Source organism: Suricata suricatta, chromosome 7 (genome assembly GCF_006229205.1).
Source record: "Suricata suricatta isolate VVHF042 chromosome 7, meerkat_22Aug2017_6uvM2_HiC, whole genome shotgun sequence".
NCBI lineage: Eukaryota > Metazoa > Chordata > Mammalia > Carnivora > Herpestidae > Suricata > Suricata suricatta.
In genome coordinates this window covers 15,404,166-15,427,946 of record NC_043706.1, presented here as the reverse complement: position 1 = coordinate 15,427,946, position 23,781 = coordinate 15,404,166, and the positions used below count along the sequence as shown (strand labels likewise).

The 23,781-nt window shown below is 46.9% G+C and overlaps 1 protein-coding gene across 2 annotated transcripts in view; it reads left to right on the top strand.

The window, feature by feature from the left end:
• Positions 1-23,781, top strand: part of PHACTR1 (phosphatase and actin regulator 1) — a 575,867-nt gene that overhangs the window by 503,167 nt on the left and 48,919 nt on the right. For both annotated transcript variants that reach the window (XM_029945399.1, XM_029945400.1), the window contains one exon: positions 7,984-8,305. In XM_029945399.1, the coding sequence (XP_029801259.1) occupies positions 7,984-8,305 (322 nt within the window). The remainder of the gene's footprint in view (positions 1-7,983; positions 8,306-23,781) is intronic.

Here is a 23,781-nt window from a genome sequence, read left to right as displayed (position 1 = left end):
ATGATGTGCTTATGTACAGATGATTTATAATTTCCAGCAAAATGCTGATGTCGTCAGCAGGTGTTGGCTGTCGTTTATAGGGACACCTAGAGTTTTAACTCCTTAAGAGCAGTTTCCTGGTAACGAATCATGGGCCATATTACTTGTAAAAAAGTTGAATTTATTTTTTTAATGTTTGTTTATTTTTGAGAGACAAGAGTGTGAGTGGGAGGGGAGGGGCAGAAAGAGAAGGAGGCACAGAAGCCGAAGTAGCTCCAGGCTCCGAGCCGTCAGCACAGAGCCCGACGCGGGGCTCGAACCCACGAACCGCGGGATCATGACCTGAGCGGAAGTCGGATGTTTAACTGACTGAGCCACCCAGGCGCCCATAAAAAATTTGAATATAATTGTATGTCCTACGAAGGTGCCAGGTGACACAGCTGTGACCCCACCCACTGCCCAGCATCTCCAGCTCAGCCAGGTGTGTCCCTCCCTCCTTGTCATCTGCTGCCCGGATGGTCTCGGGAAGGAGGCAGATTTTAAAACAACATGCTGTGTTATGGAAAGTGACTCAGAGACAGAGGCAGGTGCTGGTGATGTGTATGCTATAGTGGCCCTCAATGTTAGGATTCTGGAAGGTCAGGATGTATTTGTGACAAACATCAGGTGTTTATGGTAGTGTCTGTGTGCTGGCCAGCTTAGGGGAGAGCAGGCCAGGCTTAGGGCATTTAACACAAGTCAGTTCTCTGTTACCCGCTTCCTGCCACACCTTCCCTCTCACCACAAGGGCTCCAGAGATACATTTTGCCTTTCCAGGCATCTGACCAACAAAAAAGGCCCGACGGCCTGAGAATCCCTAAAGTGGTCTGAAGGAATTGATAGAACTCACCTGAGCTTCTTTGTCACAGCGTCGCTGCCAGAGGGAGTCTGATTCTAGGCTCTGGTGATTCTGGACTCTTGTTTAAATTCTAAGTACTCTTTCTAGACATTCTGTGTTCGTGGGTGAAGTGTCTCTTTCTATAAAAGGGGATCAGAGATGCTAACCCACTGAGACCAGGTGGCAAATGACTGAGCAATTATAACAGCACCTATGTTCATTGAGACGCTAAGTGCTACTATCATGGACAAATGCTCTAACGCATCCTCGGTTATAAATGGGCTTCTCCTGCAGGTGTTAGTAAAATAGTGAGAAGAGAGGCTAGGGTGTGTTCCTTTAGCCCAGACTGGTTCTCTTATATGGTACGCTCCTCTGGCCTAAGAATGGACGACAGAAGTCATCTGGGGCTGTCGTGTCCTTGTCTGAAGTTGTCGGCCAGAGCAGTGTCACGTTTGGAAATACAGCCTTCTTGGGTTTTATGGCTCTGTGACGCACACACGCAGTTGGAGTTTATGTTCCTTGCTCTCTGGAACTGGTTGTTTTTTGCTTTTTCCACTCCATCCGCATAGACAGGTTTATGAATATACCGCATCGCCATCAGTCTGGGTGCACAGGACTCCTCCGTTTCGAAGGCAGGGAGCAGAGAGCTCTGTGCGGGTCCCAGCACGACCAGCCACACGACCAGCCACCGTCATCGTCACAAATGCAGAAGGTAGAGCGAGTCCCCCATGAGCACCACACATCCCCTAGATGCAAAGTATTTTATTCCGTGAGGTGCTCTTAAGGTAAAGGAGACGTTTTTGATTGCCGGATTTGTAGAGGTAATCCCTCCCCGCCCAAAAAAGATTAGCTGTCTTTCCGAGCTACTGAACCCAGAGAGTCTGGATTCTGTCCTTCCACGTTCTCAGTTCTTTTCTGCCCAGCTGTCAATACTGATGGAGGGCGGCAAGCGTTAGAACAGCACCCTGAACCCAGATGGCCGTGCCGTTTTTTTCCCGTCCCACACCGCTTTGCTGCAGGCCTGGAAGGCTTCCGGGACGGCCCCTCGGAAGCTCTCGATCCCATTACTTGGTTCGCTGGCAGCTGGGTTTTGCCTGCTGACTTAGGACCACCGCGCATTAAGCCACCTCTTGCTTCCCACCCCAGACGGAAAGCATCAGGCTGGGGGCCGGGGGGTAGGGGGGCTCTCCCAGGGTTCAGCATGTGCCCCGTGAGTAATGGGACAGAGGTATATGGTGTGTCCGCATTGTCCAGCCCTCACGAAAACCCGTGGGGAGAGGCAGCAAATATATTATTTTTTCAGAATCAACAAAGACTATATTCGTTAAACTCCTTTTACATATCAAGGACTCAGCGGGAGAGATTTTACACTCAGACCCTCTGCTCACTGTTTGGGGACTTTATACAGTTATAGAAAGTTATTTCTTAAAGTTATTAAAAATTATACACAGGTGCCCTTTGGAAGAATGAATTTATAGAAGGCTGCCCCTTCGTCTGGGGTGACTGCCCTTCCCAGGACAGACCTCAGACTGGATTTCAGCCCTTTGATTTCAGCCTTCTACCCATGGAGAAGCTGGGTAGACATTAAGGTGGGTTATGCTCCCTTTGTATAGATGAGCAAACTGAGGCTCAGGAAGGCTGTTGTCTCAGGCAGAGTGACAGAGCTTCTTGGACTGGGCCTGGGATTAAACCCCAGCTCTTCTGAGATCTGGGTGATGTCAAGACCTGCAGTAGAAGCCTCCCACCTCCCCCCTGCTGAGGGTTCAGAGAGCAGGTGCAGGAGCGGAGTCTCCCCCAGGAGGCCCTGCGCATTTGGCGTTTTGCACAAGGGAGCAGCCTCTTCGCAAAGCGGTGGCCCTTAGAAGATAGCATATCAGAGGGGACAGGTGCAGGGGACTTTGTCAAGATGCAGATCCTGAATCAGAAGGCCTGGGCTGAGCTCTGAGAATCTGCATTTCTGACTTGCTCCCAAGAGGCTCTGCTTCATGCCGGTCCACGGACCCCCCCACCCCCACCCCGATTAGCAGAGCCTTCTCGTAGGAGACTCTGGTCATTAAGTTCTACCTTTTCTCACTGCTCCGAAGACGTGAGGAGAAGAAAAACCAACAGATGTTTATGGAACACTTGCTATACACTAGACCCACTTCCTGTCCATGGCCAGGTGAGGAAACAGCCACACCCAGTGGGATAAAAGCAATGCATCACTTATTCTATCTACTACAAATAAAAATCGGCAACAAGTCAAGAAGAATGAAACAGATTGAGTGGCTCTATGGGAGATGCTGTGATAAAAGGAAATACAGGGCCCATGAGAGCCTAGTGATGGTGTCCTATCCAGCCTTGGGGAAGATGACTGAACTCCTGAAGAAGCAGATCCATAATGATGAAAATGATAGCGACCCGAGTCATAGCGAGTATTTATTACCCGAGTGCCAGGCACCGTGCCACATAGGGTGTCTACCTTACCTTCTGTAATTGCACAAGAAGCCCATGACCTATTAATTGCTCCCCATTTCACAGATTGGAACACTGAAACTGAGCTGGATGAGTGTTTGATTTTACAGTTTTTCCTCTGTGTTTAAACTTTTTAAATGTTTTTATTTATTCTTGAGAGAAAGAGACAGAGTGTGAGTGGGGGAGGGAAAGAGAGAGAGAGAGAGGGAGACACAGAATCTGAGGCAGGCTCCAGGCTCTGAGCTGTCCGCACAGAGACTGACGTGGGGCTTGAACCCACAAGCCGTGAGATCATGACCTGAGCTGAAGTCAGGTGTTTAACCGACTGAGCCACCCAGAGCCCCTATCTTCTATGTTTAGTGTGAGGAATGCTGGAAGCCATTTTATGCTTCTTGGGGCTCTTTCTCAGTGTGGTCTCGACTGAGGGCACCATGACTTGTGTGTGAGCTACCATGCCAAGCAGATTCCGGGACCTCGTCGTAAATGTGCTGAATCTGGGTCTGCAAGTGGGGACCAGGAACCTACCTCTGCCGTACCTCCCTAGTGAGGTTGGTGAAATCACTGCCTTAGGAATTTGGCATCTTGGAAAGAAAAAGTGAAGTCACTCAGGACCTCCCCCAATCCATTCATCTCCGTCTGTCATCCTTGTTACAAAAAAGCCAATGCCTCATTAAACAGAAATGAGTACTGGGTATATACAGCTCCTCGTGTGTTGAATCACTGCCTACAGCAGTACGCAGAGGGCGTATCAAAATCAGCAAGAAAGAAGCAAGAGGAGTCTCACGCACTGAATCAACTCGGCACGAAAAGCTAACCATCTGATTAAGTATTTATTGCTTGAGACAAAATTTTGAAGACATGCTCTTTAGGCAAACTTGTCAGAAATGTTCTCAAAGTATTCTAAAGCAAACAAAAGAGAAAAATTCACCCAGAAGGATGTAAGAAGTCTTTTCATTTGCAAGATGCTCAATGATAAGTGAGATAAAAAAGATAAAATGAAATTGGGGGTGCCATTAAACAAATTGGCTTAAAGACAGTTGGCGGGGAGTAGGGTCTTCAGCTGTGCTTTGAAGGGTGAATGCAATGTTGATCAGCAGGTGGGAGCAGGGAGGGTGTTTCAGGGGCACGGGCCTGACAGGGGCCCCCATTGAGGATGAGCATGGTTCCTAAGAAACCCAGTGTGGAATCTTGGCCTGGCCGGGGACATGTAAGGCAGGAGGCACCTGCTGGGCTGGGCTAGATGACCCGTAGCTCTGCCTGGGGCAGGGCGTCCTCGCATAGGACCTCTGACATGACATGCTTTAGGGAGATGTCGGCATGGGGTGCAGGTGGATTAGGAGGGTGGACCCTGCTATCCACCCATTTAGAGGAGACGAGGCCCCAGACTGGTGGAGCCGTCAAGGAGGCAGGGAACACAAGAAGTGTGCAGGGGACAGAAAGATAAAGTGATGGACAGAAACCCCGAATGGCAGACTACGTACAGCTAGCTCCAGATCCGGTACGAGCTATGACTTGGTATTAGGATGTCATCAAGATATAAAAACAGGCACTGCAAGTGGCTGCCTAGGCCCTGCTCGTGTCTGCCATGTTGGAGAAAGATGGGGGTGGCTGAGCAAATTTCCTGGAAGCTGATCACTCCTCCTGCTTTTAACCTTTTTCCCAATTTCCTCTCTTTTTACCAGATCTACCGAGCCAAACGTTGTTTTAAATAATTCATTTTCATTTCTCACACCTAGTTAATTTATGAGCGCATAGAGTGAAACGACCAGAAAGGAGACGCAGGAAAAGAGAAAGGGTCCTCCAGGACATCAGTATCTCCTTTCTTGAGCAATGAAAGTAACTGTGTCCACTGGTTTAGTCATTACATCCTTCCGGTTCTGATAGAATTCCGGGTGTCCCCTTGGCCATTTTCCTAGTGAAGAAACCAAGTAAGCTTTGCTGCAGTAGCAGTGACAGGAAGTCGCAGGGAGGGTGTGTGCAGGAAGTTCTAGGTTATCAAGATGGGTAGAACTCAAGGTAATCACTCTTCCTTCCCAGGGAGACCATTCCACGCTTCCTTCCTGGCTCCGTTTCCTCCTGCCCAAGCGAGTGAGCACCTAACTGCCTTAGATCTACAAAGGAAGGAATAATGGGTTAAGGGTTCTTGGATAGAAACCCTTCACACTTCCGTACACATTGCATTTGCTAGGTTTGTGTGAAGGCTTCCAAGAGTCGAGAGAGTGGGCCCTTCAGTAGCAGGAACTGGACAGAGGTGGGTGGTAAGCTTCTGATTCTCAGCCACTTCGCAGTGAGCACCATTGGTCATGCTCCTGAACGTGGTTACCCTGTGTCCTGTGCTTGGGGGCTGGTGACAAACAGGGAGCCTTTGTGGAGGAGCATGAGAGCCCCGTGGTCATGATTGGCTGGCATTTCAGTATTAGCGGGCTGTCCTGTCAGGCTCCTGAATTATTAGCCTTCCCTGTACCTCAGCTCTGGGATCCACAGTATAGTGTCCACACACCCACAACTCCATGGTCGTGAGCTTGGTATTCATTGTATGCTCCCATTCTTCCCATCCCGAGAGTATCTGTTTCTGAGGAAGGTAAGAATTCCTCCCACAGCAGAGCCTCGTAGCGTCAACCCGTTCTATAAACATGTTGTGAGCCTCTCGCTCTGTGAACTGGGCACCCTACAAGATGCCAAGGATGGAATGACAATGACACATTATCCGAGGTCCTTGTTCTCCAGGGGACGAGGCAGCTACGTAGACAGGAAGTGCCTTTGGGAGTCTTCAGAGTCCGGTGTCATTGTCTATAAAGTGAGATGATGATGTGTCTACGCCACAGGCTCCATGTGAGGATTAAATTGAGAAGTGCTTAGAACAGTATCTGGCACGTAGTAAGCATGGGATAGGGCAGCTGGTGTTTTTTTCTGTCCTCTGTTGTCCCTGTTGCTATTAGGACTGTCATACCTCATGCCGATAGTAGGCCTGGCTGGTGCGGGATGGAAAGAGTGAAATAAGGACCCAGGAAGCTCCTTCATGGGAAGCCATTTTTGAGATGGATCTTTAAGGGAGAGGAGGAAGTGACCAAGAAGATAAAACACAGCAGAATATTCCAAACTGAGGGAAAGTGCTGCAGGCCCAGGGGTGTGCAAACTACAGGGAGTTTGGGGAACCCAGTGGCTCTAGAGGGAAGGAGAGACCTCACGTGCGCACCTTGGGTTTCCCTGTGATGCAGGAGCTGCTGAGTGAGGGGAGTCTTGAGGAGACCAGGGAAGACCGTGACAGCCCCATGTGGAGAATGTGGGGGACAAAGGCCACCCTGTGGGATGTAGGGGAGGGTGGACACTGAATTTGGGGACCGGCAAATAAATAAAATCCACAGGAGAGAAATAGGCGATTCTGATCTATAGCTTTTCAGATATGATAGGAGAGGCTGTTTTTCAGGAGGTAAAGTGTGGGCATAGAGAGAGGACCTAAACACCACAGACCACAGAAGCCATGGATGATAGGTCGGGGTGATGGGCTTTATTCCTGTTTCTGGAATTTCAACAAAGGAGGGACAACAGGTTGTCCCTTGGGCAGAACTGTGGGGGTTAAACTATAGAAGGCCACACCCGAAGCCGACACATAGTTGGAGAAAAATCTCAGCCCCTGGGAGGGAGCAAGACTCAGAGCCCTGCGGTGCTGCCTGATGTGGATCCCAGCTGTGAAGTTGGGAGCCCTCTGTCTGCATCACACACATGCCGGTCGGCCTTCCCTCTCCCCCGTCTTGCTCTTGGTGGCCATGCTTCTCCCAGGCAAACCTGCAGCCCACAAGACCCAACCATGCCGACACCAGGGCTAGATTATTTCCTGGAGTTTACAAGGCCATCCCAAATATCCCCCAAGGGCTGGTCTGTCCTGAAGATCCCCTAAATTGGGAGCCATTTTTATGGAACCAAAGGGTGTTGGGTGTATGCATGGCCCACCAAGGGCCAAGCATCTGGTGAGCCTCCCTCCAGTTTGAATGGCCCAACTGTGGATGCCACATGAGTGGACTGACCAGCCCAGCCCTCATGCTCAGCCTTCATGGAGGTCAAGTGTGGACGTGAAGAGATGAGCTAAAGAGCACAAGCCTTGACTCCATCTCCTCAGGTGCCCTGTGACCACGGATCCTCATAAAGCATCATCCCCAGGCTCCAGATGTGGAAATTAAGGAGAGCAGCACTGATGTCACTTGTGCAGGGACATACTATTAGTGGTCTTAACCGAGGGTTGGCTCCTAGTCTCATGACTGTTAGAAAGTTCCGGCTGAAAAGGATATTTTCACATGACAGTGGTAAAATGGTAGACACACGGCATTTCCTAGAGCGAGTCTCTTTAAAGTTCCATGGGTTTCCGTGATCATATAGAGTGCATTCGTTCCCCCTTCCCGCTGCTGGTGAGCCTTACTTAGCCTGATGGCTGTGTGGCCGACAAGGCCACTCCCTGGGTCCCTGAGCGCCCCTGAAGCCGCACGCTGGGGCGGGAGAGACCAGAGTGGGTGGGTGCTTGACGGCAGCACTGACCCTGCTGGTGTCTTCAGTGGGTGTGTGTTACCTCAGGGCCTGTGTCGGTGCCCACAGTCCTGAGGTGGGTACGAGTGGTGGTCTAGGTTTCTTCCGGGGCCCCCCAACACTCACATGTGCCTCTCGCCCTCCTTGTGCTGCAGATCCTGGCGCCCCTGTGAAATTGCCTTGTCTGCCAGTGAAACTGTCCCCTCCGCTACCTCCAAAGAAAGTCATGATCTGTATGCCTGTAGGGGGGCCAGACCTCTCCCTGGCGTCCTACGCGGCCCAGAAGAGCGGCCAGCAGAGCGGGGCCCAGCACCACCACACGGTCCTGCCATCCCAGATCCAGCACCAGCTGCAGTACGGCAGCCTCGGCCAGCACCTGCCCTCCGCCACTGGCTCCCTCCCCATGCACCCCTCCGGCTGCAGGATGATAGAGGAGCTGAACAAAACGCTGGCCATGACCATGCAGAGGCTGGAAAGGTAACTGGCGGGGGATGGGAGGGAGGGCAGGAGGGGGTGGTCTTGCCTGGGTGGGGGGTTGGGGATCTGACCGTGACTGAGGAGTGTCAGGACCAGGGTAAGGGCTCATCCTCACTGAGGGGGTGGGAGTTTGAAAGTAAAATCAAACCACAAACTGAATGTCAAGGGAAGTGTAGAAGACAAAAAAATGTTGCCTATCATCAAACTATAGAACAGTCACGTTTATCAGAAGGAAAAAGTGGGGCGTCGGGATGGCTCAGTCGGTTGAGCAACTGACTCTTGATTTCAGCTCAGGTCATGATCCCAGGGTTGTGAAATCAAGTCTCACATCAGGCTCTGCACTGACAGCATGGCGGCTGCTTGGGATTCTCTCTCTCCCCCTCTCCCCCCACCCCTTCCCTCTCCCTCTCCCCCTGCTTTTCTCTCTGGAAAAAAAGAAAAAGTAGCATATATGGATACACACATGTATTGTATAAATAGCATCTGTGGAAATACATAAATACATAGATATGCATTCAATATATATTAAAGATTTATAACATGTTATATATTATATAAAATATATTTAACATAAATTTTAAATATAAATGTATTAATATGTGTATTTATATGTGAGTATATTTAAGTATATAAATATATATAAAGAGTAACATAGGTGTTTCATATAGGACACAAGCTTCTATAACTCAACATTTTTTGAAAACATAGACATATAATTATTAATAGTGGCTACCCTCAGATGGGGAGATGGAGAGAATTCTTTTACTTTTTTATCTCCTATCTTTCTGTACTGCTAATTTTGTGTATATTATTTTTATGATGGAGAAAGACAATTTGAATATAAAATAAGAAAGGATGAGAGATAGCAGCAGAGAGAGGTAGAAAGGCACACCCTTGTTCTTGCCGATGAAGGAAGCAGGGCGCCATTGATGTTTAGCCATGCCTGATGCAGCCCCTTCCTTCTCCAGAATCTTCCTCCGGTAACATTGCCAGGAGATCTGCAAAGAGAATCTGAAGGACTCGTTCTGAATTGTGTGTGTGTGCATGCACACGTGCTCAAATACCTCCCCACTTCTGCCACGTTTCCCAATATCCCAAGGCGTGTTGCTTGACCCAGTTCCCTGGCATCCCAGGAAGAAAGTGTTGCACTCCACCGTGCAGGATGGATCTGAGTCTGGGACTGTCTGTACCTGTCCCAGAGTAGTGACAGCTGTTAGCTGGGTCCTACAGATGCGAAAATCACAGCCCAGAGGGCCTGCTGGTCACCAGAGGGCCAGAGGCAAGATGGACGTGGTCAGGAGCTTTCTTTTCTAGTGTCCAGACTCTCAGCCACATATTCTAGGTTTGGGTTCTAAGTGATTCCAGAGGAAGTAGTCGTTGCTAGGAATTCTGACTTGATTGTGCATTAATATCTACCTTCCCTGAAAAAAGATTGCTTTGGTCCCTTGTTATCCCACTGTTATTGGTTTTTTTTTTTAGTGTTTTATTTCTTTTTGAGAGAGAGAGAGAGACAGCTTGAGCAGGGGAGGGTCAGAGAGGGGGAGACACAGAAACGGAAGCAGGCTCCAGGCTCTGAGTTGTCAGCACAGAGCCCAGCACAGGGCTCACGAACCATGAGCTCATGATCTGAGCCAAAGCCAGACGCTCAACCGACTGAGCCACCCAGGCCCCCCTTAACCACTGTTATTGTTAATAAAGAAGGTAGTTATTTCAAAATTGGATGGTATTCTTTAGTCTTTGATAGACCTTTATTTTCATCTTAATCTTCACGTCAGTTAGGGAGGCTGGGTTAGTAGAGAAACTAAGGAGGGCTAAGTGAGTTCCCCAATGCCGTCTTCTCAGAAGAGGGGTCCCCAGAGCGACTGCTTGTTGGCCATCTGCGATCCTACAAGTACAGAAAACGAGAGCAAGCTTTTAGACACTTTCATAGCGTTTTGACAATGATTTGATGTCTGTGGAATATGATCATAGAAAAGGGTTTCATTTTTCATATATTCTATGTTTTACAGAATTCATTTGTGATAGATTGAAAATTAAAATATATAAATATCCCAACCAACCAGCCAACAAAACTGGTCCTTCCTCATAGATGTTTTGGAAAGCACCATCCCATGCAGTGAGTCAAGAGGCCACGTCCTCAAGCCTGGGTCTTCCTAACGCAAATCCAGAATGCTTCCCCAGTAGGACAGCCGTTTTCCTGAAGATGGCTAATAGTCAACATCGACCTCCACGCCCACTGTGTTATCCAGGACGTCTTTGTGTCTCACAGGAACTTTAATCAATTGAAAAAGATTCTCGCAGGAGCTCAGGACAGCATGTTAGTTGCTAAATACATCTCTACTCAGAGTATGCCATTTTAAGAGATTCCATGGGAAGGACTAACCAAGTGATACACTGTTCTTCAGTAATTTCTGGGTGTATTTGTAGAACATTTCTGTCGAATGTAGACCAACAGAGAGGTCTGTTGGACCCAAACCAGGTCAGATTCTTTACTGAAATGAATAAAAGAAAACAGATTTGTTCTGTTCCATAACATCACAATATAATATGGGCACAGGGGATGAGAAGGGGACCAGCATGACCAAGGCAGCCTCAGACTAAGACTTCCTGTCTCACTGCCTTCCTGCCTTGGGTTAAGACACAGGGTTGTTCCGATAGACCAGCCAAGACATAGGGAATTCCTGTATATATCACTCTAACAGGATCACCCCCCAGGGAAAGAGAGACCTACCCCCCCAACAAGTAAAGGTGGGGAGATTTGGGGGCACCTGGATGGCTCAGTTGGTTGAACACCCAACTCTTGATTTTGGCTCAGGTCATGACCTCACATGGGTTTGAGCCCCTCATTGGACTGTGTGCTGACAGTGCAGAGTCTAACTGGGATTCTCTTTCTCTCCCTCTCTCTCTATTCCTCCCCAACTTGTGCTCTCTATCTCTCTCTCAAAATAAAAAAAAATTAAATTTTTTTAAAAAGATGGAGAGATTTTTCTGAGCCTCGCCAGCTGGGTCTTCTGGGACTCCTGGAAGGATCTGAAACATTGAGGTCACAGACCACCTTCTAGGTTAGTGCAGGATCTACTGCTGTCTCCGGTGATTTTACTGCCTAAAAATTCTCCCAGTTGACTGTCAGCATGATTTCATTCTTGCTCTAACGAAACTTAACACAGAAAGAAAGAATTATTTCTCTCTTCTCTGGGCAATTTTTGGCGATCCCAAAAAGCACCAGAAGGAGGAGGAAACACTACCAAGCCCTTGTGCATGCCACCTGCAAAGACGGGGTCTCTTGGGGTGTCACATGTTGGGCATTGGTGCAGACCTGGATCTGACCCCGATGGTACGCTATCAGTAATGTGAAAATGAAATGAGGAATTAAGCATCGTTCATGCCAGACTTTGGGCCATAAATCTGAATAAATAGTCATGTTACAGTTAAAAGGGACCAAAAGGAGCATCCAAGCAGCCAGCCCACTGGATGGCCATGTGTTCCTGACCGCCTGTCCTCACTCCTCACGAGCACAGGAACCTCCCCAGGTCCCAAGATAGCCCATCCCGTTGTCAAGTAGGTATGGTGATCACAAAGTTATTTCTTACGTTAGGTTAAAAGTTTTACTTCTCATAACTTATACCCCCTCATCTAGTTGTACTTCTAGTCTTCCTTTCCTTTGAAAAGTTTCCAGAGCTTTGAAGGTAGCTACCACTGACTTTATTAAGGGCTTCTCTCTTCCACATGAATAATCCCAAACTCATTATAATAATCATTTATTGAGATGGTTTCTAGACCCTTTACCGTCTTGTTTGTGGTCTCCTAAGAATACTCGAAATCCATTCCAAATCCGTTCTTACTCATTACTCTAACCTGAACCATGTAGTTGGTTACTGAAAGCACTGGCTTGCCCATCCTGGGGAGAGGGGTGCAGGAGGAGGGAAGGAACTAGAGACTAAGTTGTAGCAAACTTGAAGAGTGGAGGCGGCCCCAGGGTGTCCCAGCAAGCACCTAGGACCCAAAATCATAAACTGCTGGGATTTTACCTTCAGATACCATTTCTTTTTGCCTTTGAGTCTTCATCCATCAAACAGGGATAATAATACCACCATCAACCTCATTAGGGTTGTTTATGAAGAACGAGGGGCTTAATCCATCCAAATCAGCCGTCTTACTGCATGGCACGCACTGAAAGTGTCCAAGAAACAGTAGTGAATGTTACACCAAATTCCATAGAAAGTCACCCTTCAGGGGCCCCTCAAAGGCATATTTGCAAATAGTTTTGATCCGATCTTGTTGGAGATTTTGTTTGTGTCAGTTTCCTGAAATCAAATGGCCTTTGTTTTCTTTCCTGATGATTCATATCTTTTTTGAAAGTAATGTTTTATCATTCTAGGTATCATGCAGTTTTTAATATCTTACTACACTCTGTGATCTGGTTGACCTAAATCCTGGAATTCGAACCTAAAATCCTAATCAGCCACCAATTTTCTCATCTGAATTCAGCTCGTCAGTTCCTTGTCCTCTGGCTTCGCTATTAATGAAATGAAGATTGGAGGAGCGCTTGGGTGGCTCAGGCACTAGAGCTTCTGACTCCCGACTTTCGCTCAGGTCATGACCTTGCAGTTCATGAGGAGCTTACTTGGATTTTCTCTCTCCCCCTCTCTCTCTCTCTGCTCCTCCCCTGTGTCCTCTTGCACACACACATTCTCTCCCACTCAAAATGAATAATTAAACTTTAAAAAAAATGAAGATGGGATATGTATCCTTGTTGACTCTGAAAGAATTCGAAACTTCTTAAGGGAATACACTTTAAAGAATGTTTTAATGTTTGTTTATTTTTGAGAGAGAAAGAGACGCAGAGTACAAGCATGGAAGGGGCAGGTAGAGAGAAAAACACAAAATCCAAAGCAGGCTCCAGCCTCCGAGCTGTCAGCACAGAGCTTGACTCAGAGCTTGAACCCACAAACTGTGAGATCTGACCTGAGCCACCTAACTTACTGAGCCACACCAGGCGCCCCTTAAGGGAAATACACTTTAAAGGATTCCTGCTTAATTAAGGAAAAGGAAAATTCATACTTCCAGTTGCTCAGGTCAGAAATCTGGGGGTCACCCCGGACACCCTTCTTTGTCTTGTATTTCATTTCTGATGGGTCTGCAAATCCTATCAGGTCTACACTTGGATGAGCCACTTCGTACCTGCTCTTGCTACCCGACGGTCTGACCTCCTCTGTCCCTCCTGCCTGGTCTCCTTCCATTCCTGCCCCTCCAGTCAGACAGACGTGTAACAAAAATCAGATCGTGACTGAATTTATTTGCAAGGAGAGGCGTCACAAGGGACAGCAGACAGGAGCGCTTAGACAACAGCAGTTCATGTGCTCCCAGCTCTGGAGGCTGGAAGTACAAGGTCAGAGTGTCACCGGGCTGGTTTCTCCTGAGACCTCTCTCTCCTTGGTTTGTATATGGTCATCTTCTCCCTGTGTCCTCACGGGGTCTTCCCTCCGCGTGTGTTCGTGTCCTAATGGACACGAATCATTTGGTTAGAACGTACCCTAATGACCTCATCGTACTCAGTCACTTCTTTAAAGACACTGTCTCTAAATGCAGTAACATTTTGAGGGACTGGGATTAGGATTTAAACATAAGAATTTTGAGGGGGATATAATAACGCATGATACCGACTATGTCCCAGCACCCTTAGGAGTAAAAAGCAGACAAGGCCTGGGGTACGTGGGTGGCTCAGTCGTTTGAACATCCAACTTTGGCTCACGTCCTCATTTCACAGTTTGTGAGTTCAAGCCCTGCATCAGGCTCTCTCCTGTCCGTGAAGAGCCTGCTTGGGATTCTCTCTCTCTGTCTCTCTCTCTGTCTCTCTCTCTCTCTGCCCTTCCCCAAATTGCATACTTGTTCTTGCTTGCTCTCAAAAATAAATTTAAAAAGTTAGAAAAGCAAAGAAGGCTGGCATGGGCTGGACCCCTATCATCTCCGTGACTTGCTGTCTGCACTGCCCACCCTTTCCCACCACAAAGGCCCTCCTGCTCTTCCACAGCCTTGGGCGTGCTAGACGCCCTCTGACAGAGGGCCTTTGCACAAGCTGTTCCCTCACTCTAGACTGCTCTTCCCTCAGATAGCCTCTGTGCTCCCTCCCTCACCTTCAGTGGGTCCGGACTCAATTGTCACTTCCTCAGGGAGGGCCTCCCTGATCTCCCCACTTAACACTGCAACCCTCCTCCCAACCTAGCTTATTCTCCAGCCCCTCCCCCCCCCTTATTCGTTTTGTAACATTTCCCCAGCTAACATTCTAATCACTTGCTTTTCATTTTGCTTATTGCTATTCTCACCCGATGGAATATACCATCCACAGAGGTGAGAACTGTTTTGTCAGGCTTGTATCCTGAGTGCCTAGAACAGGGCCTGGCTTATAGACACTGTAGGTGCCTAATAAATGTTGAGTGAATGAACAAATGTTTGAATGAATGAATGAATGAATGAATGAATGAATGAATGAATGAATGAAGAATCCTTTGTAGCCACTGTGGTTAGATTATTAATCTATTCCTGTTGATGGATACTTGGACTGCTCCTGATAGCCTTTGTCACTGTTGAGCTTTGAGTTCTAACAAGACATATGTTGTATAAATATGTGGTGGTAGTGGTGGTAGTGGTGGGGACGTGTCCTTAACCTTTCGTACTTTTCTCATGATCCTAAAATTATGAATGCTCCCTCTGTCTAGATACATTCTCCTCTCCTCTACCACCTACTCCACCTTGTTTTGCAAAGCAGATTCTGCTTATTTTTCAAGAACTATCATATCCTCCGTGAGTCCTTCGCAGATTCCCAAAGGAAGCTATGCCTCTGTCTGGGATACTCCATCTGCACACATGACTTCATGTTGCGAGTGTGGAAGTTCTCTCTTAGATGTGGGTAGGGACCGTCCTTGTCTTCCCATTCAACCCCTAGTCCATCATAGTACCTGTCATGTAGGAAGTATTCAGTAAACCATTTCTTAAGTGAATGTTCTTGAGAGTTCTTCTCATCTCTGAATAGAAAAGTATTTTAGCCTAACATTTAATGTGTTATTAGAAACTCCCTTAATGATAGAAACAAGTTTTATTTAATTATTTTAATGTTTATTTATTTTTGAGAGAGAAAGAGACAGAGCACGAGCAGGGGAGGGTCAGAGAGAAAGGGAGACACAGAATCCGAAGCAGGCTCCAGGCTCTGAGCTGTCAGCACACAGCCCAACGTGGGGCCCAAACTTACAAACCTCGAGATCATGACCTGAGCTGAAGTCAGATGCTAAACCGACAGAGCCACCCAGGCGCCCCTAGAAACAAGTTTTAGTTGTAGGTCCACTCATAATCTGATTGATGAACTGTATGAATTTTCTTTTTGTACATACCAGAAGGAAAGTAAAAGTTTCTTCCTTTAAGGCTGGACATAGCTCTTTGCTTTATCACACTGACCAATATCAAACTTGAGTTCAAGGCGCTGTAATGTTGATTATGAACTTCACCCACTGAAGTTGTTGTCCATTCCATTCTCTTGGACCATATCCATCGTATACGGAAATGATCACCCATAGCTCTTCCAGAACACTTTTGGGATGTAGGGCTTCCTATTGGATCATCCAGCTGTTCGGTATCCTCAGGCTAAAACTACAAATGAACTTTCAGAAAAAGAGGAGCAAGCAAATGAAAGGTGGATGAGGGGGTGTCTTGGCAGGTTAGAGGAAGGGGAGTGGATTCACATGGAAGGAATCATGGAAATCTCTGGGTGGAAACTAAAAAAGCAAAAAATTCACTTTATTTTTTTTTTTTTACTATTATTGCTCGTGTATATCAATCATTGATATTTCTAATGCTATTTTATTTTCACCCATTGGGTTTTATCTTAGGAAATTTTAAGAACCATACCTGTAGTTCTACAGAGATAAGTTTGCGTACTTCATATAGGTCTTAAAGTAGACAAATAAGTACATCTCTAATAAACTCACCCTTCCTCTCTCTTTTCCTGCCCCAGAACCCCTGAGCAGCTAGACTAGGAAACCTCTGACATTTGCCAGGAGAAAATTTCCTGCATTTGTTGCTGTTGAGGGTTTATATGCCCTGAGTGAACAGCCAGCCTTGCAAAGGATAAGGAAGGTACCTGTGTTTCCTTCGCATCCGTAAGATCATTCCAAAAGTTTGTATTGATTGCTTTTCCTGGACTAGACTCTGCTTGATCTGGGGATACAGGAATGCGGCAGGTGTGGAGGCCTGCTGGCCTCCGTAGGGTACAGCGTCTGCTGGTGGCATAAACTGGGCAAGTCCTTACCAGGGAGGGTGGAGGGAGCGAGGACAGCCGATGGCAGGGGGCCAGCTGGTAGGTGGGATTCGGGGCGGGCTTCTCTGGAGAGCTGCATTTCAAGTGAAATCTAAAAGACCCAAATAACCAGATGAAGGGGGAGAAAAAAAGGGGAGAACATTCTAGGCATTCTAGGCAGAAGAGAGGAAGGATGGTGAGAGTTTTATGAAAAGGCAGGAAGTTGGCAGTTATTGTCCCAAGGTTTTAGAGGACCAGTCATTGAGGGTGAAAGAAATAATGGAAGATTGTAATCCGACATACGGAAGAACCCAGGAACCACTGGAGAGGGTACTGGAGGTCCTGAAGAAGGACAGGCTGACAGCTGTCTCCGATGCCTTACTCATGTACTACTTAAAGAAAAATCTAACAGTGAGATCGTCTGCTCAGGACCCATCCACCCACCCACAAAAAACACTTCTATTAAAAAAAAAAAAAGAATGTTAAAAAAAATAATTTCAACTCTGGAAAGAACCTGAAATCAGTAACCACCTCCCCCTCCCCCCTCAGATTCCTTCAGTCTTTCAAATCCTATTATTCCATAATTACTTTCAGACCTTTCAAAGGGCACAACTGATTTATAGTCCTAGCATAAACACATTCCATTGTGACAATGACTTTTTTATCGTGTGGCCTCCAGGGTCACAGGAAATTCTGAAGAATAATTCATGGTCCTGAACTAGACAATTTCCAAGGTTTCTTGTAGCCATAACAGTCTAATTACTGCGTTGGCTTGTGTTAATAATGCTTCTGGCTGCAAATCACAGTGTTCTGTGATGATAAGCAGATGTGCACTAGTGCCCTGGCAAGAACGAACCTGAGTGCCTACATGTCATTTGCTTGTGAAGTAGCACTGGCTTGGAGAAGCTCAGTGTTTTGTTTGTCATATATAAAACAACGTCCATTTTTAAATGTGTGTCTGGGGGAGGATTTTCCTCCTCGTATTGATGACCATTCGTCCCTGACCTCTTGAAGCCAATAATTGTCAACCTCTTCCTTTAGGTCATATCTTTGATTGTGAAGCATACATTTATCTTCAAGTGATTGCATGTCGATAGTGTCTTAGAATTTAGCTGTGATTCCAAGGGGGCATGTTGCGTTCTCAGCACAAGGTGAGGTCATTGTGAGCAAGACCCATCCTCCCTACGAGGTGATGTGCAGACTGAAGGGAAGGTTAATGAGACTGTGCAAACCATTTGCATCTTTAGAAGTCTTCAGAGGATAAAAGGGGAAGTGTGTTTTCAAAAGAGAATCTGCTCCTGAATTCGTACGTGTGCATCAGTGGAAACCTTGCTCTTGCCCGACGCATGACTGTTGAGTCTTTCATCTTCTCAGAAACTATTGTCAGAAAGATTTTTCAGGTCAAGATACAAAAACGCTAAAGGAAGCGTTTTAATAAGTTCATGGATGAGAGCCATAATGACTGGTCTATGATAAATAGCCAGTGCTTAAGCATATCCTGAGTTAAAACAGCCACCCCCAGCCTGGACCTCTAGGAAGTGCACCACACCAGCATTATCCTCTGAGAAAGCCTGTGAGGCGGGCCAACAGGTTTCTCCATTCGGCTGATGGGGAACCAAACCAAGATGCACCCTGTCCAGTGGCCCAGCCGGTCGCAAGCATAAGCCCCGTCACTGCGCGTCCTCCCCTCCTGACATCCGGCCAAGCATGACCCAAGACACCTGCTGATGTCTGCAGGGGAAGTCGTGTGACAAAGCCCCCACTGTTTGGCTCCTTCATCAGGACTGGAGGATGCTGGGAAGGGTGGGCCGTGGGTCACACTGTGTGTGTTTTTTGGTTTTATTTCTGACCTCCAGCCCCAGAGAGGATTTTAGAAATGTGGGTCCCTGGTCTTCATAAAGGGCAGAGAAAGGGTTGTGAATGAATTAATTTAAATTCATCACCACTGCTGGAGAAAAAGAAGCTCAAAACACATTCTCCACTCAGGAAGGCTCAGACCCTAATCTATATATAGAACAGCATAGTTTCCTGCTGACTAAAGTCCCCCCCACACACACATCCACACACACAAAACAAAGCTCTGATGTTGAGTTTCTTATCTTAGACGGCCATGATAAAACACACAATGCGTGCCTGTTTGCCTAAAATGGAGCCAATTAGCTGTTTTCTTGGATTTCAGTGGTTATTTCTGTCTCTCTTCAGCCTCGGGCACTGCAGTTTGTACCATAATTTCTCACACATTTTTGGTCTCCGGGAAGAAAACTGTTCTCTCCCCGCTCTGAAAACTCTCTGTAACTCGTGTGCACCAGAATTCAAAACCTGTTCTTCTGGAAGTTTCCTTTCACTTTCAGTGTTACATTTGTAGATAATCGATTTTCTCTATCCTCTGAGGAGATTAACTTCGTCTTAAAAACACTTAACAAGCGTTGTATCTCAAATCCAATGCCAGAAAGCAGTCTCTCTTTATTACATGTTTCTCTTCAGTAAAGGATGATAAAATGGCGCCCAAGTGTTTTCAAGGAAGATTAGGATTTAAAATTAGGCAGGTGATTTTTTAATTTCAAAACCTGTCCCCATTTTCCATTGACACCCTCCTCCTCCACCCATGGATGAGTCCCAGCGTCCTGCCACGCCTCTGCCTGTTAACCATGGGATGGAGATAAAGCGATATTATAAAGCTTCCTTGTCAGGAGGCCAACTGTTGTCATGACTCTGAATTCTCGTGAAGGTTTGGGGTATTCATTTCTTTATGAATTATTAAAAATACACTGTCTCTCCCTCACCAGTAGGAAACATGACAGGTAAGAGAAGGCTCTTAATTTTCAAAGTCCAACATTTCTTAGAAACGTTGCTAAATGATAGGAAAAGGGCGGAGGGGAGGTGGATGGAAATCTGAGGGATGCCTTTGTGTTCTCAATCTGTGTGTTTCCCACTTGGCGTTAGTAAGAGTCAGAAGGGGGGTGAGTTTTCCAAAGACTCGTTAAATGCTACTCTTATTGGAGATAGGTCCAAGGGAGTGCATAAAAGGTTTTCACTTCTGTGATGTCTCGTGGGGACCCGATGAAGGAGAGAGTTGGAAATGCATGCTTTGGCTGATTTAGGACTGCTTTTTGCCATCAAGCTTTTGGAATTTTTCTGTTTTCAGTGTGTCTCTTGTAAGTAGTAGGCGTCCTTTTGAGGTAAAGTTTTCTTTTTAGCGTCCTCTTGGTTCATTTTGTTCTCATGAAGGAAGGTACCATTTTGGGCCAATGAGGGCAACACAGAGGCCACAGCCTTGTGGGCATACCTTTTGGTGGAGGTGACCTATGAATATGTCTTAAGGTGTGGAGGGGGCACCGAAGAAAAATAAGGCAGGAAAGTGGGAAGAGATGATGGTGAGGCCTTTCTACCCTCAGCGATATGGGCATTAGTGTGGCCACGAGACCCCCACTGCATCCTCCCTTTTTACTGACAGCACTCCATTATCCAAGGCTGGATTTTCAGCCTCCTAATTATTCTCCTCTCTCTTGCATCCGGTTCTGTCTGTACACCTCCTCACCTCCAGCCGTCTGCTACCACACGACTACACTGCCTGAGTCTAGAATTCAGACCTGCTTCTGTGTCCCAGAATAGCCTCTAACCTTGGGGCTCTTCAAAATTCATAGCAAAAGAGTAGTTGGGTTCTGTGAGCATCTGTTATCCTTGCCTTTTGATACATGGAAGATTATTATGCTCAGTGTTTTTTCTTGAATTTGGGATGCAAATTGCATTTCATAGCACGGACACATACAAGGAAATCACCGGCATCGAGGGTTCTCTGGAACGAGATGGCCTGGGTGATGCAAAGAGCATAGGCCCAGGAGTGAGAAGTCCCCAGTTGGTATCCCTGCTGTGATCACGGCCACATGATCACCTGTTTTCCGAGGAAGGTGATGCCCTCATCCATAAGATCATAGCAATATCGTTCCTAACTTTGCCGGTTTTGTGCGAATTAAATGAGATGATGAATATTTACAAAGCACTTTTATAGGGCTCTTCAAGGACCGTGTGTGTTAGCATTGTCGTTGTTTGGCAAGAGGCCCCACTCCTTCATCCTGAGCCGTGGAGCCCTTGCTATATTTAATGAGTAGAATGGCAATAGTCAAATGGCACAGCTGCCCAGCATCTCGTGACTATCATGGAATGCTCTTAGATCTTCACATGCTCATGTGATTTTGATGGGAAAATTACAACATTTGCAGCTATGTAAATGGGAAATAGAATCTCCTCTTTTCCCTACCCCTGGAGAATAATTTAGGGCCTTTGGTGTTTGTTTAAATTCATTATGTAGAACGTCATAAAAGAAGAAACCACCTAGATTTCATTTAGCCCAACTACCTTGCCTTACAAGACAGTCTAAATGAAAGTAGTCTGATGGGCTGTGAATATAAAATTGAAAAACATAGAGGCACCTGGGTGCCTCAGTCAGTTGAGCATCCAACCTCAGCTCAGGTCATGATCTTGTGGTTTGTGGGTTCAACCCCTGCATCGGGCTCTGTTCTGATAACTCAGAGCCTGGAGCCTGCTTCAGATTCTGTGTTTCCTTCTCACTCTGTCTCTCAAAAATGAATAAACATTAAAAACATTATTTTAATTAGAAAATGTAATGACCTGAAGTTCTTTCTTACACATGTTATGCTCATGTAGTCCTGAGACAGAAGGTATGTGGGTACCATGACATTCATCCTTGCCTAGATCTCTGTGCATTATCTCAGATTCTTTTCTTAGCGAAACGCTTTCTAGGTCACTATTTCCAAAACCTTAATTCTCCTTCCACAAGGATATTTTCCCTCCAATGGCAAGACTCTGAAGGTCACGGGGATCGTTATTTTATGAATTAAATCATGAGGAGAGACAATGCAGCCTACTCTGATTCCAGGGGACTTCAGTTCAAATATTTGATTGACTTTTCCATCAGTTTCAAAAGCATGCACAAAAATGGGGTTGGGGGGTGAAGATAATTAATATTCTGCCTTTGTCTGCGACACTTACGGTCAGTGGGGCAGGAAGTGATGCTTAGACACGTAATCACAGTGTAAGGTGACAAATGCTCTATCTGAGGTGGGCTCAGAGTCCAGAAGCACAGAGAAAGGCCTGGTTTCCATTGAAAAAGTCGGAAAAGGTTGCTCAAAAGCAATGGCACATGAGCTATCCCCGCAGGGTGGGGGATGTCCCAGGCCACACTCTGGGGGGATGGTTTTGAGCCTGAGCGATGGCAGGAGCAGAGAGAGGAGGCTGGAAGGCTCCCACGGTGCTTGGGAAGCAGCAAGTGGCCAAGTGTGGCTGGGTCTAAGGTGAAGAATGGTAACAGAGAAGGTAGAAAGGAAACGTAGGACCATCTCGTCCCCTAGTCCAGGCCAGAGGGGTAGACCTTATCATGGTGACAGTGAGACCCTTCAGAAGTCTACATTGGGAGAATTACCTGACCAGACCTGTCTGACTGCCAGCCCTAGAGACGGTGGGTAGGAGAACGTTCTGGAAGCAGGGGAAAATTCAAAGCCATAACAGAGCTTCCGTTTTTGCACAGACCATGGTACTGTGATGTCAGTAAGGGGTAATGCTCTGCCGTCTTACTGCCTGAGATCAGTAATCCCTGCAGCAGTCCAGCTATGACCTTGGCCATGTGCTTCACTTTTCCTCTCTAAAACAGGTGTAACAGTAATACCTACCCAATAGGGTTGTTGTGAAGCTTACATGAGCTAATAGATGGCATGGGGTGAGCATGTAAAATGTGAATTGTTACCCTCTTTGTGTGCAGTGGTGCAGTAACAGTAAAGGGGGCTCCGTCCAGGAGGCCAGGATGAGGGGCTTAATGTTTACCTGTGGGCTTAGTCCCCAGGCAGCACCTGGGAGGAGGAGCAGTGGACACAAAACACAGGCAGTGAGATCTGTTTGAATTCCAAGCAGACTCAGTGCTTCATCCCAAGGAGTTTTGCCGTAAACGGTCTAGAATAGATCTGATGACATGAGTCAGCTTCTCCTCCGGGAGTCTGACAGGTCCTCCGGATGGTGTGGTGACTCTTTCAGGCCACCGGGTGTCATTTTGTAAATCACTGGCCTGGCTCACTCAAGAGCCTACTCGGAGCTCTTGCATCAGTGCGGTAATGGCTCAGAGCCTGGAGCTGAGTGCAGGGAAATTATCCGCTGAAGTCTAACGACATCATTGGGATGGCTGCACCCCCAAGGACCGGCCTGGGCCACAGCAGGTCAGGAACTTAGGAGAAGGGATCTGGACGGTTCCTAGTCATTCAGCGGATGCTGCAGATTCCCTACGGTCAATGCCACGGTTGCTTCGGAAGAGACTTATGTGGCACAACTCTGAGGATGCAGCAAGTAGCAAAGCTGTTTGGGATATTCCGGGCCAGTGGCTCCCAAATAGGCAGTTTTGCCCCCACGGGACTTTGGCAATATCTGGTGATATTTTTGGTTGCCGCAACCGGAGGAAATGACACTGGTATCTAGTGGTTGGAGACCAGGGACGCCACAAGACCCCATGTGGTGACCCCCACCACCACGAATTGTCTGTCAAGTCCAAATGTGAATCATGCCAATGCTGAGAAAATCTGGTCTAGGCCATTATTTGACCAAAATGTGAGATAGGCATTATTGGTAGCACATCAGTTGAGTTGTAGGACCACTTTCTCTAAAAGTTTTAACAGTCACATATTTATTTTACCCTAAATCATAAACACATATAATAATTAGCACATAAAACCCATGATTACAGAGATGTTTCTTAAGATGAAGCTAAAATGGTGTGTATGTTCTTTATTTATTTACCTTTATTTTTTTTTGAGAGAGAGAGAGAGAAAGACAGTGCATGGGGGCGGGGGGAAGGAGCAGAAAGAGGGGGACAGAGGATCTGAAGCGGGCTCTGTGCTAACAGCCTGATGCAAGGTTCAAACCTGCAAACCATGAGATCATGACCTGAGCCAAAGTCGGACACACAACCGACTGAACCACCCAGGCACCCCTAAAATGGCGTTTATGTTCTTTTAAATGTTAACTTAAAAATACAAAGTGAAGGGTGCCTGGGTGGCTCAGTCAGTTGAGCATCAGCCTCTTGATTTCGGCTCAGGTCATGATCCCAGGGTCATGGGGTCAAGCCCTGCATCGGGTTCTACACTGAACATGAAGCCTGCTTAAGATTCTCCCTCTCCCCCTCTCTCTT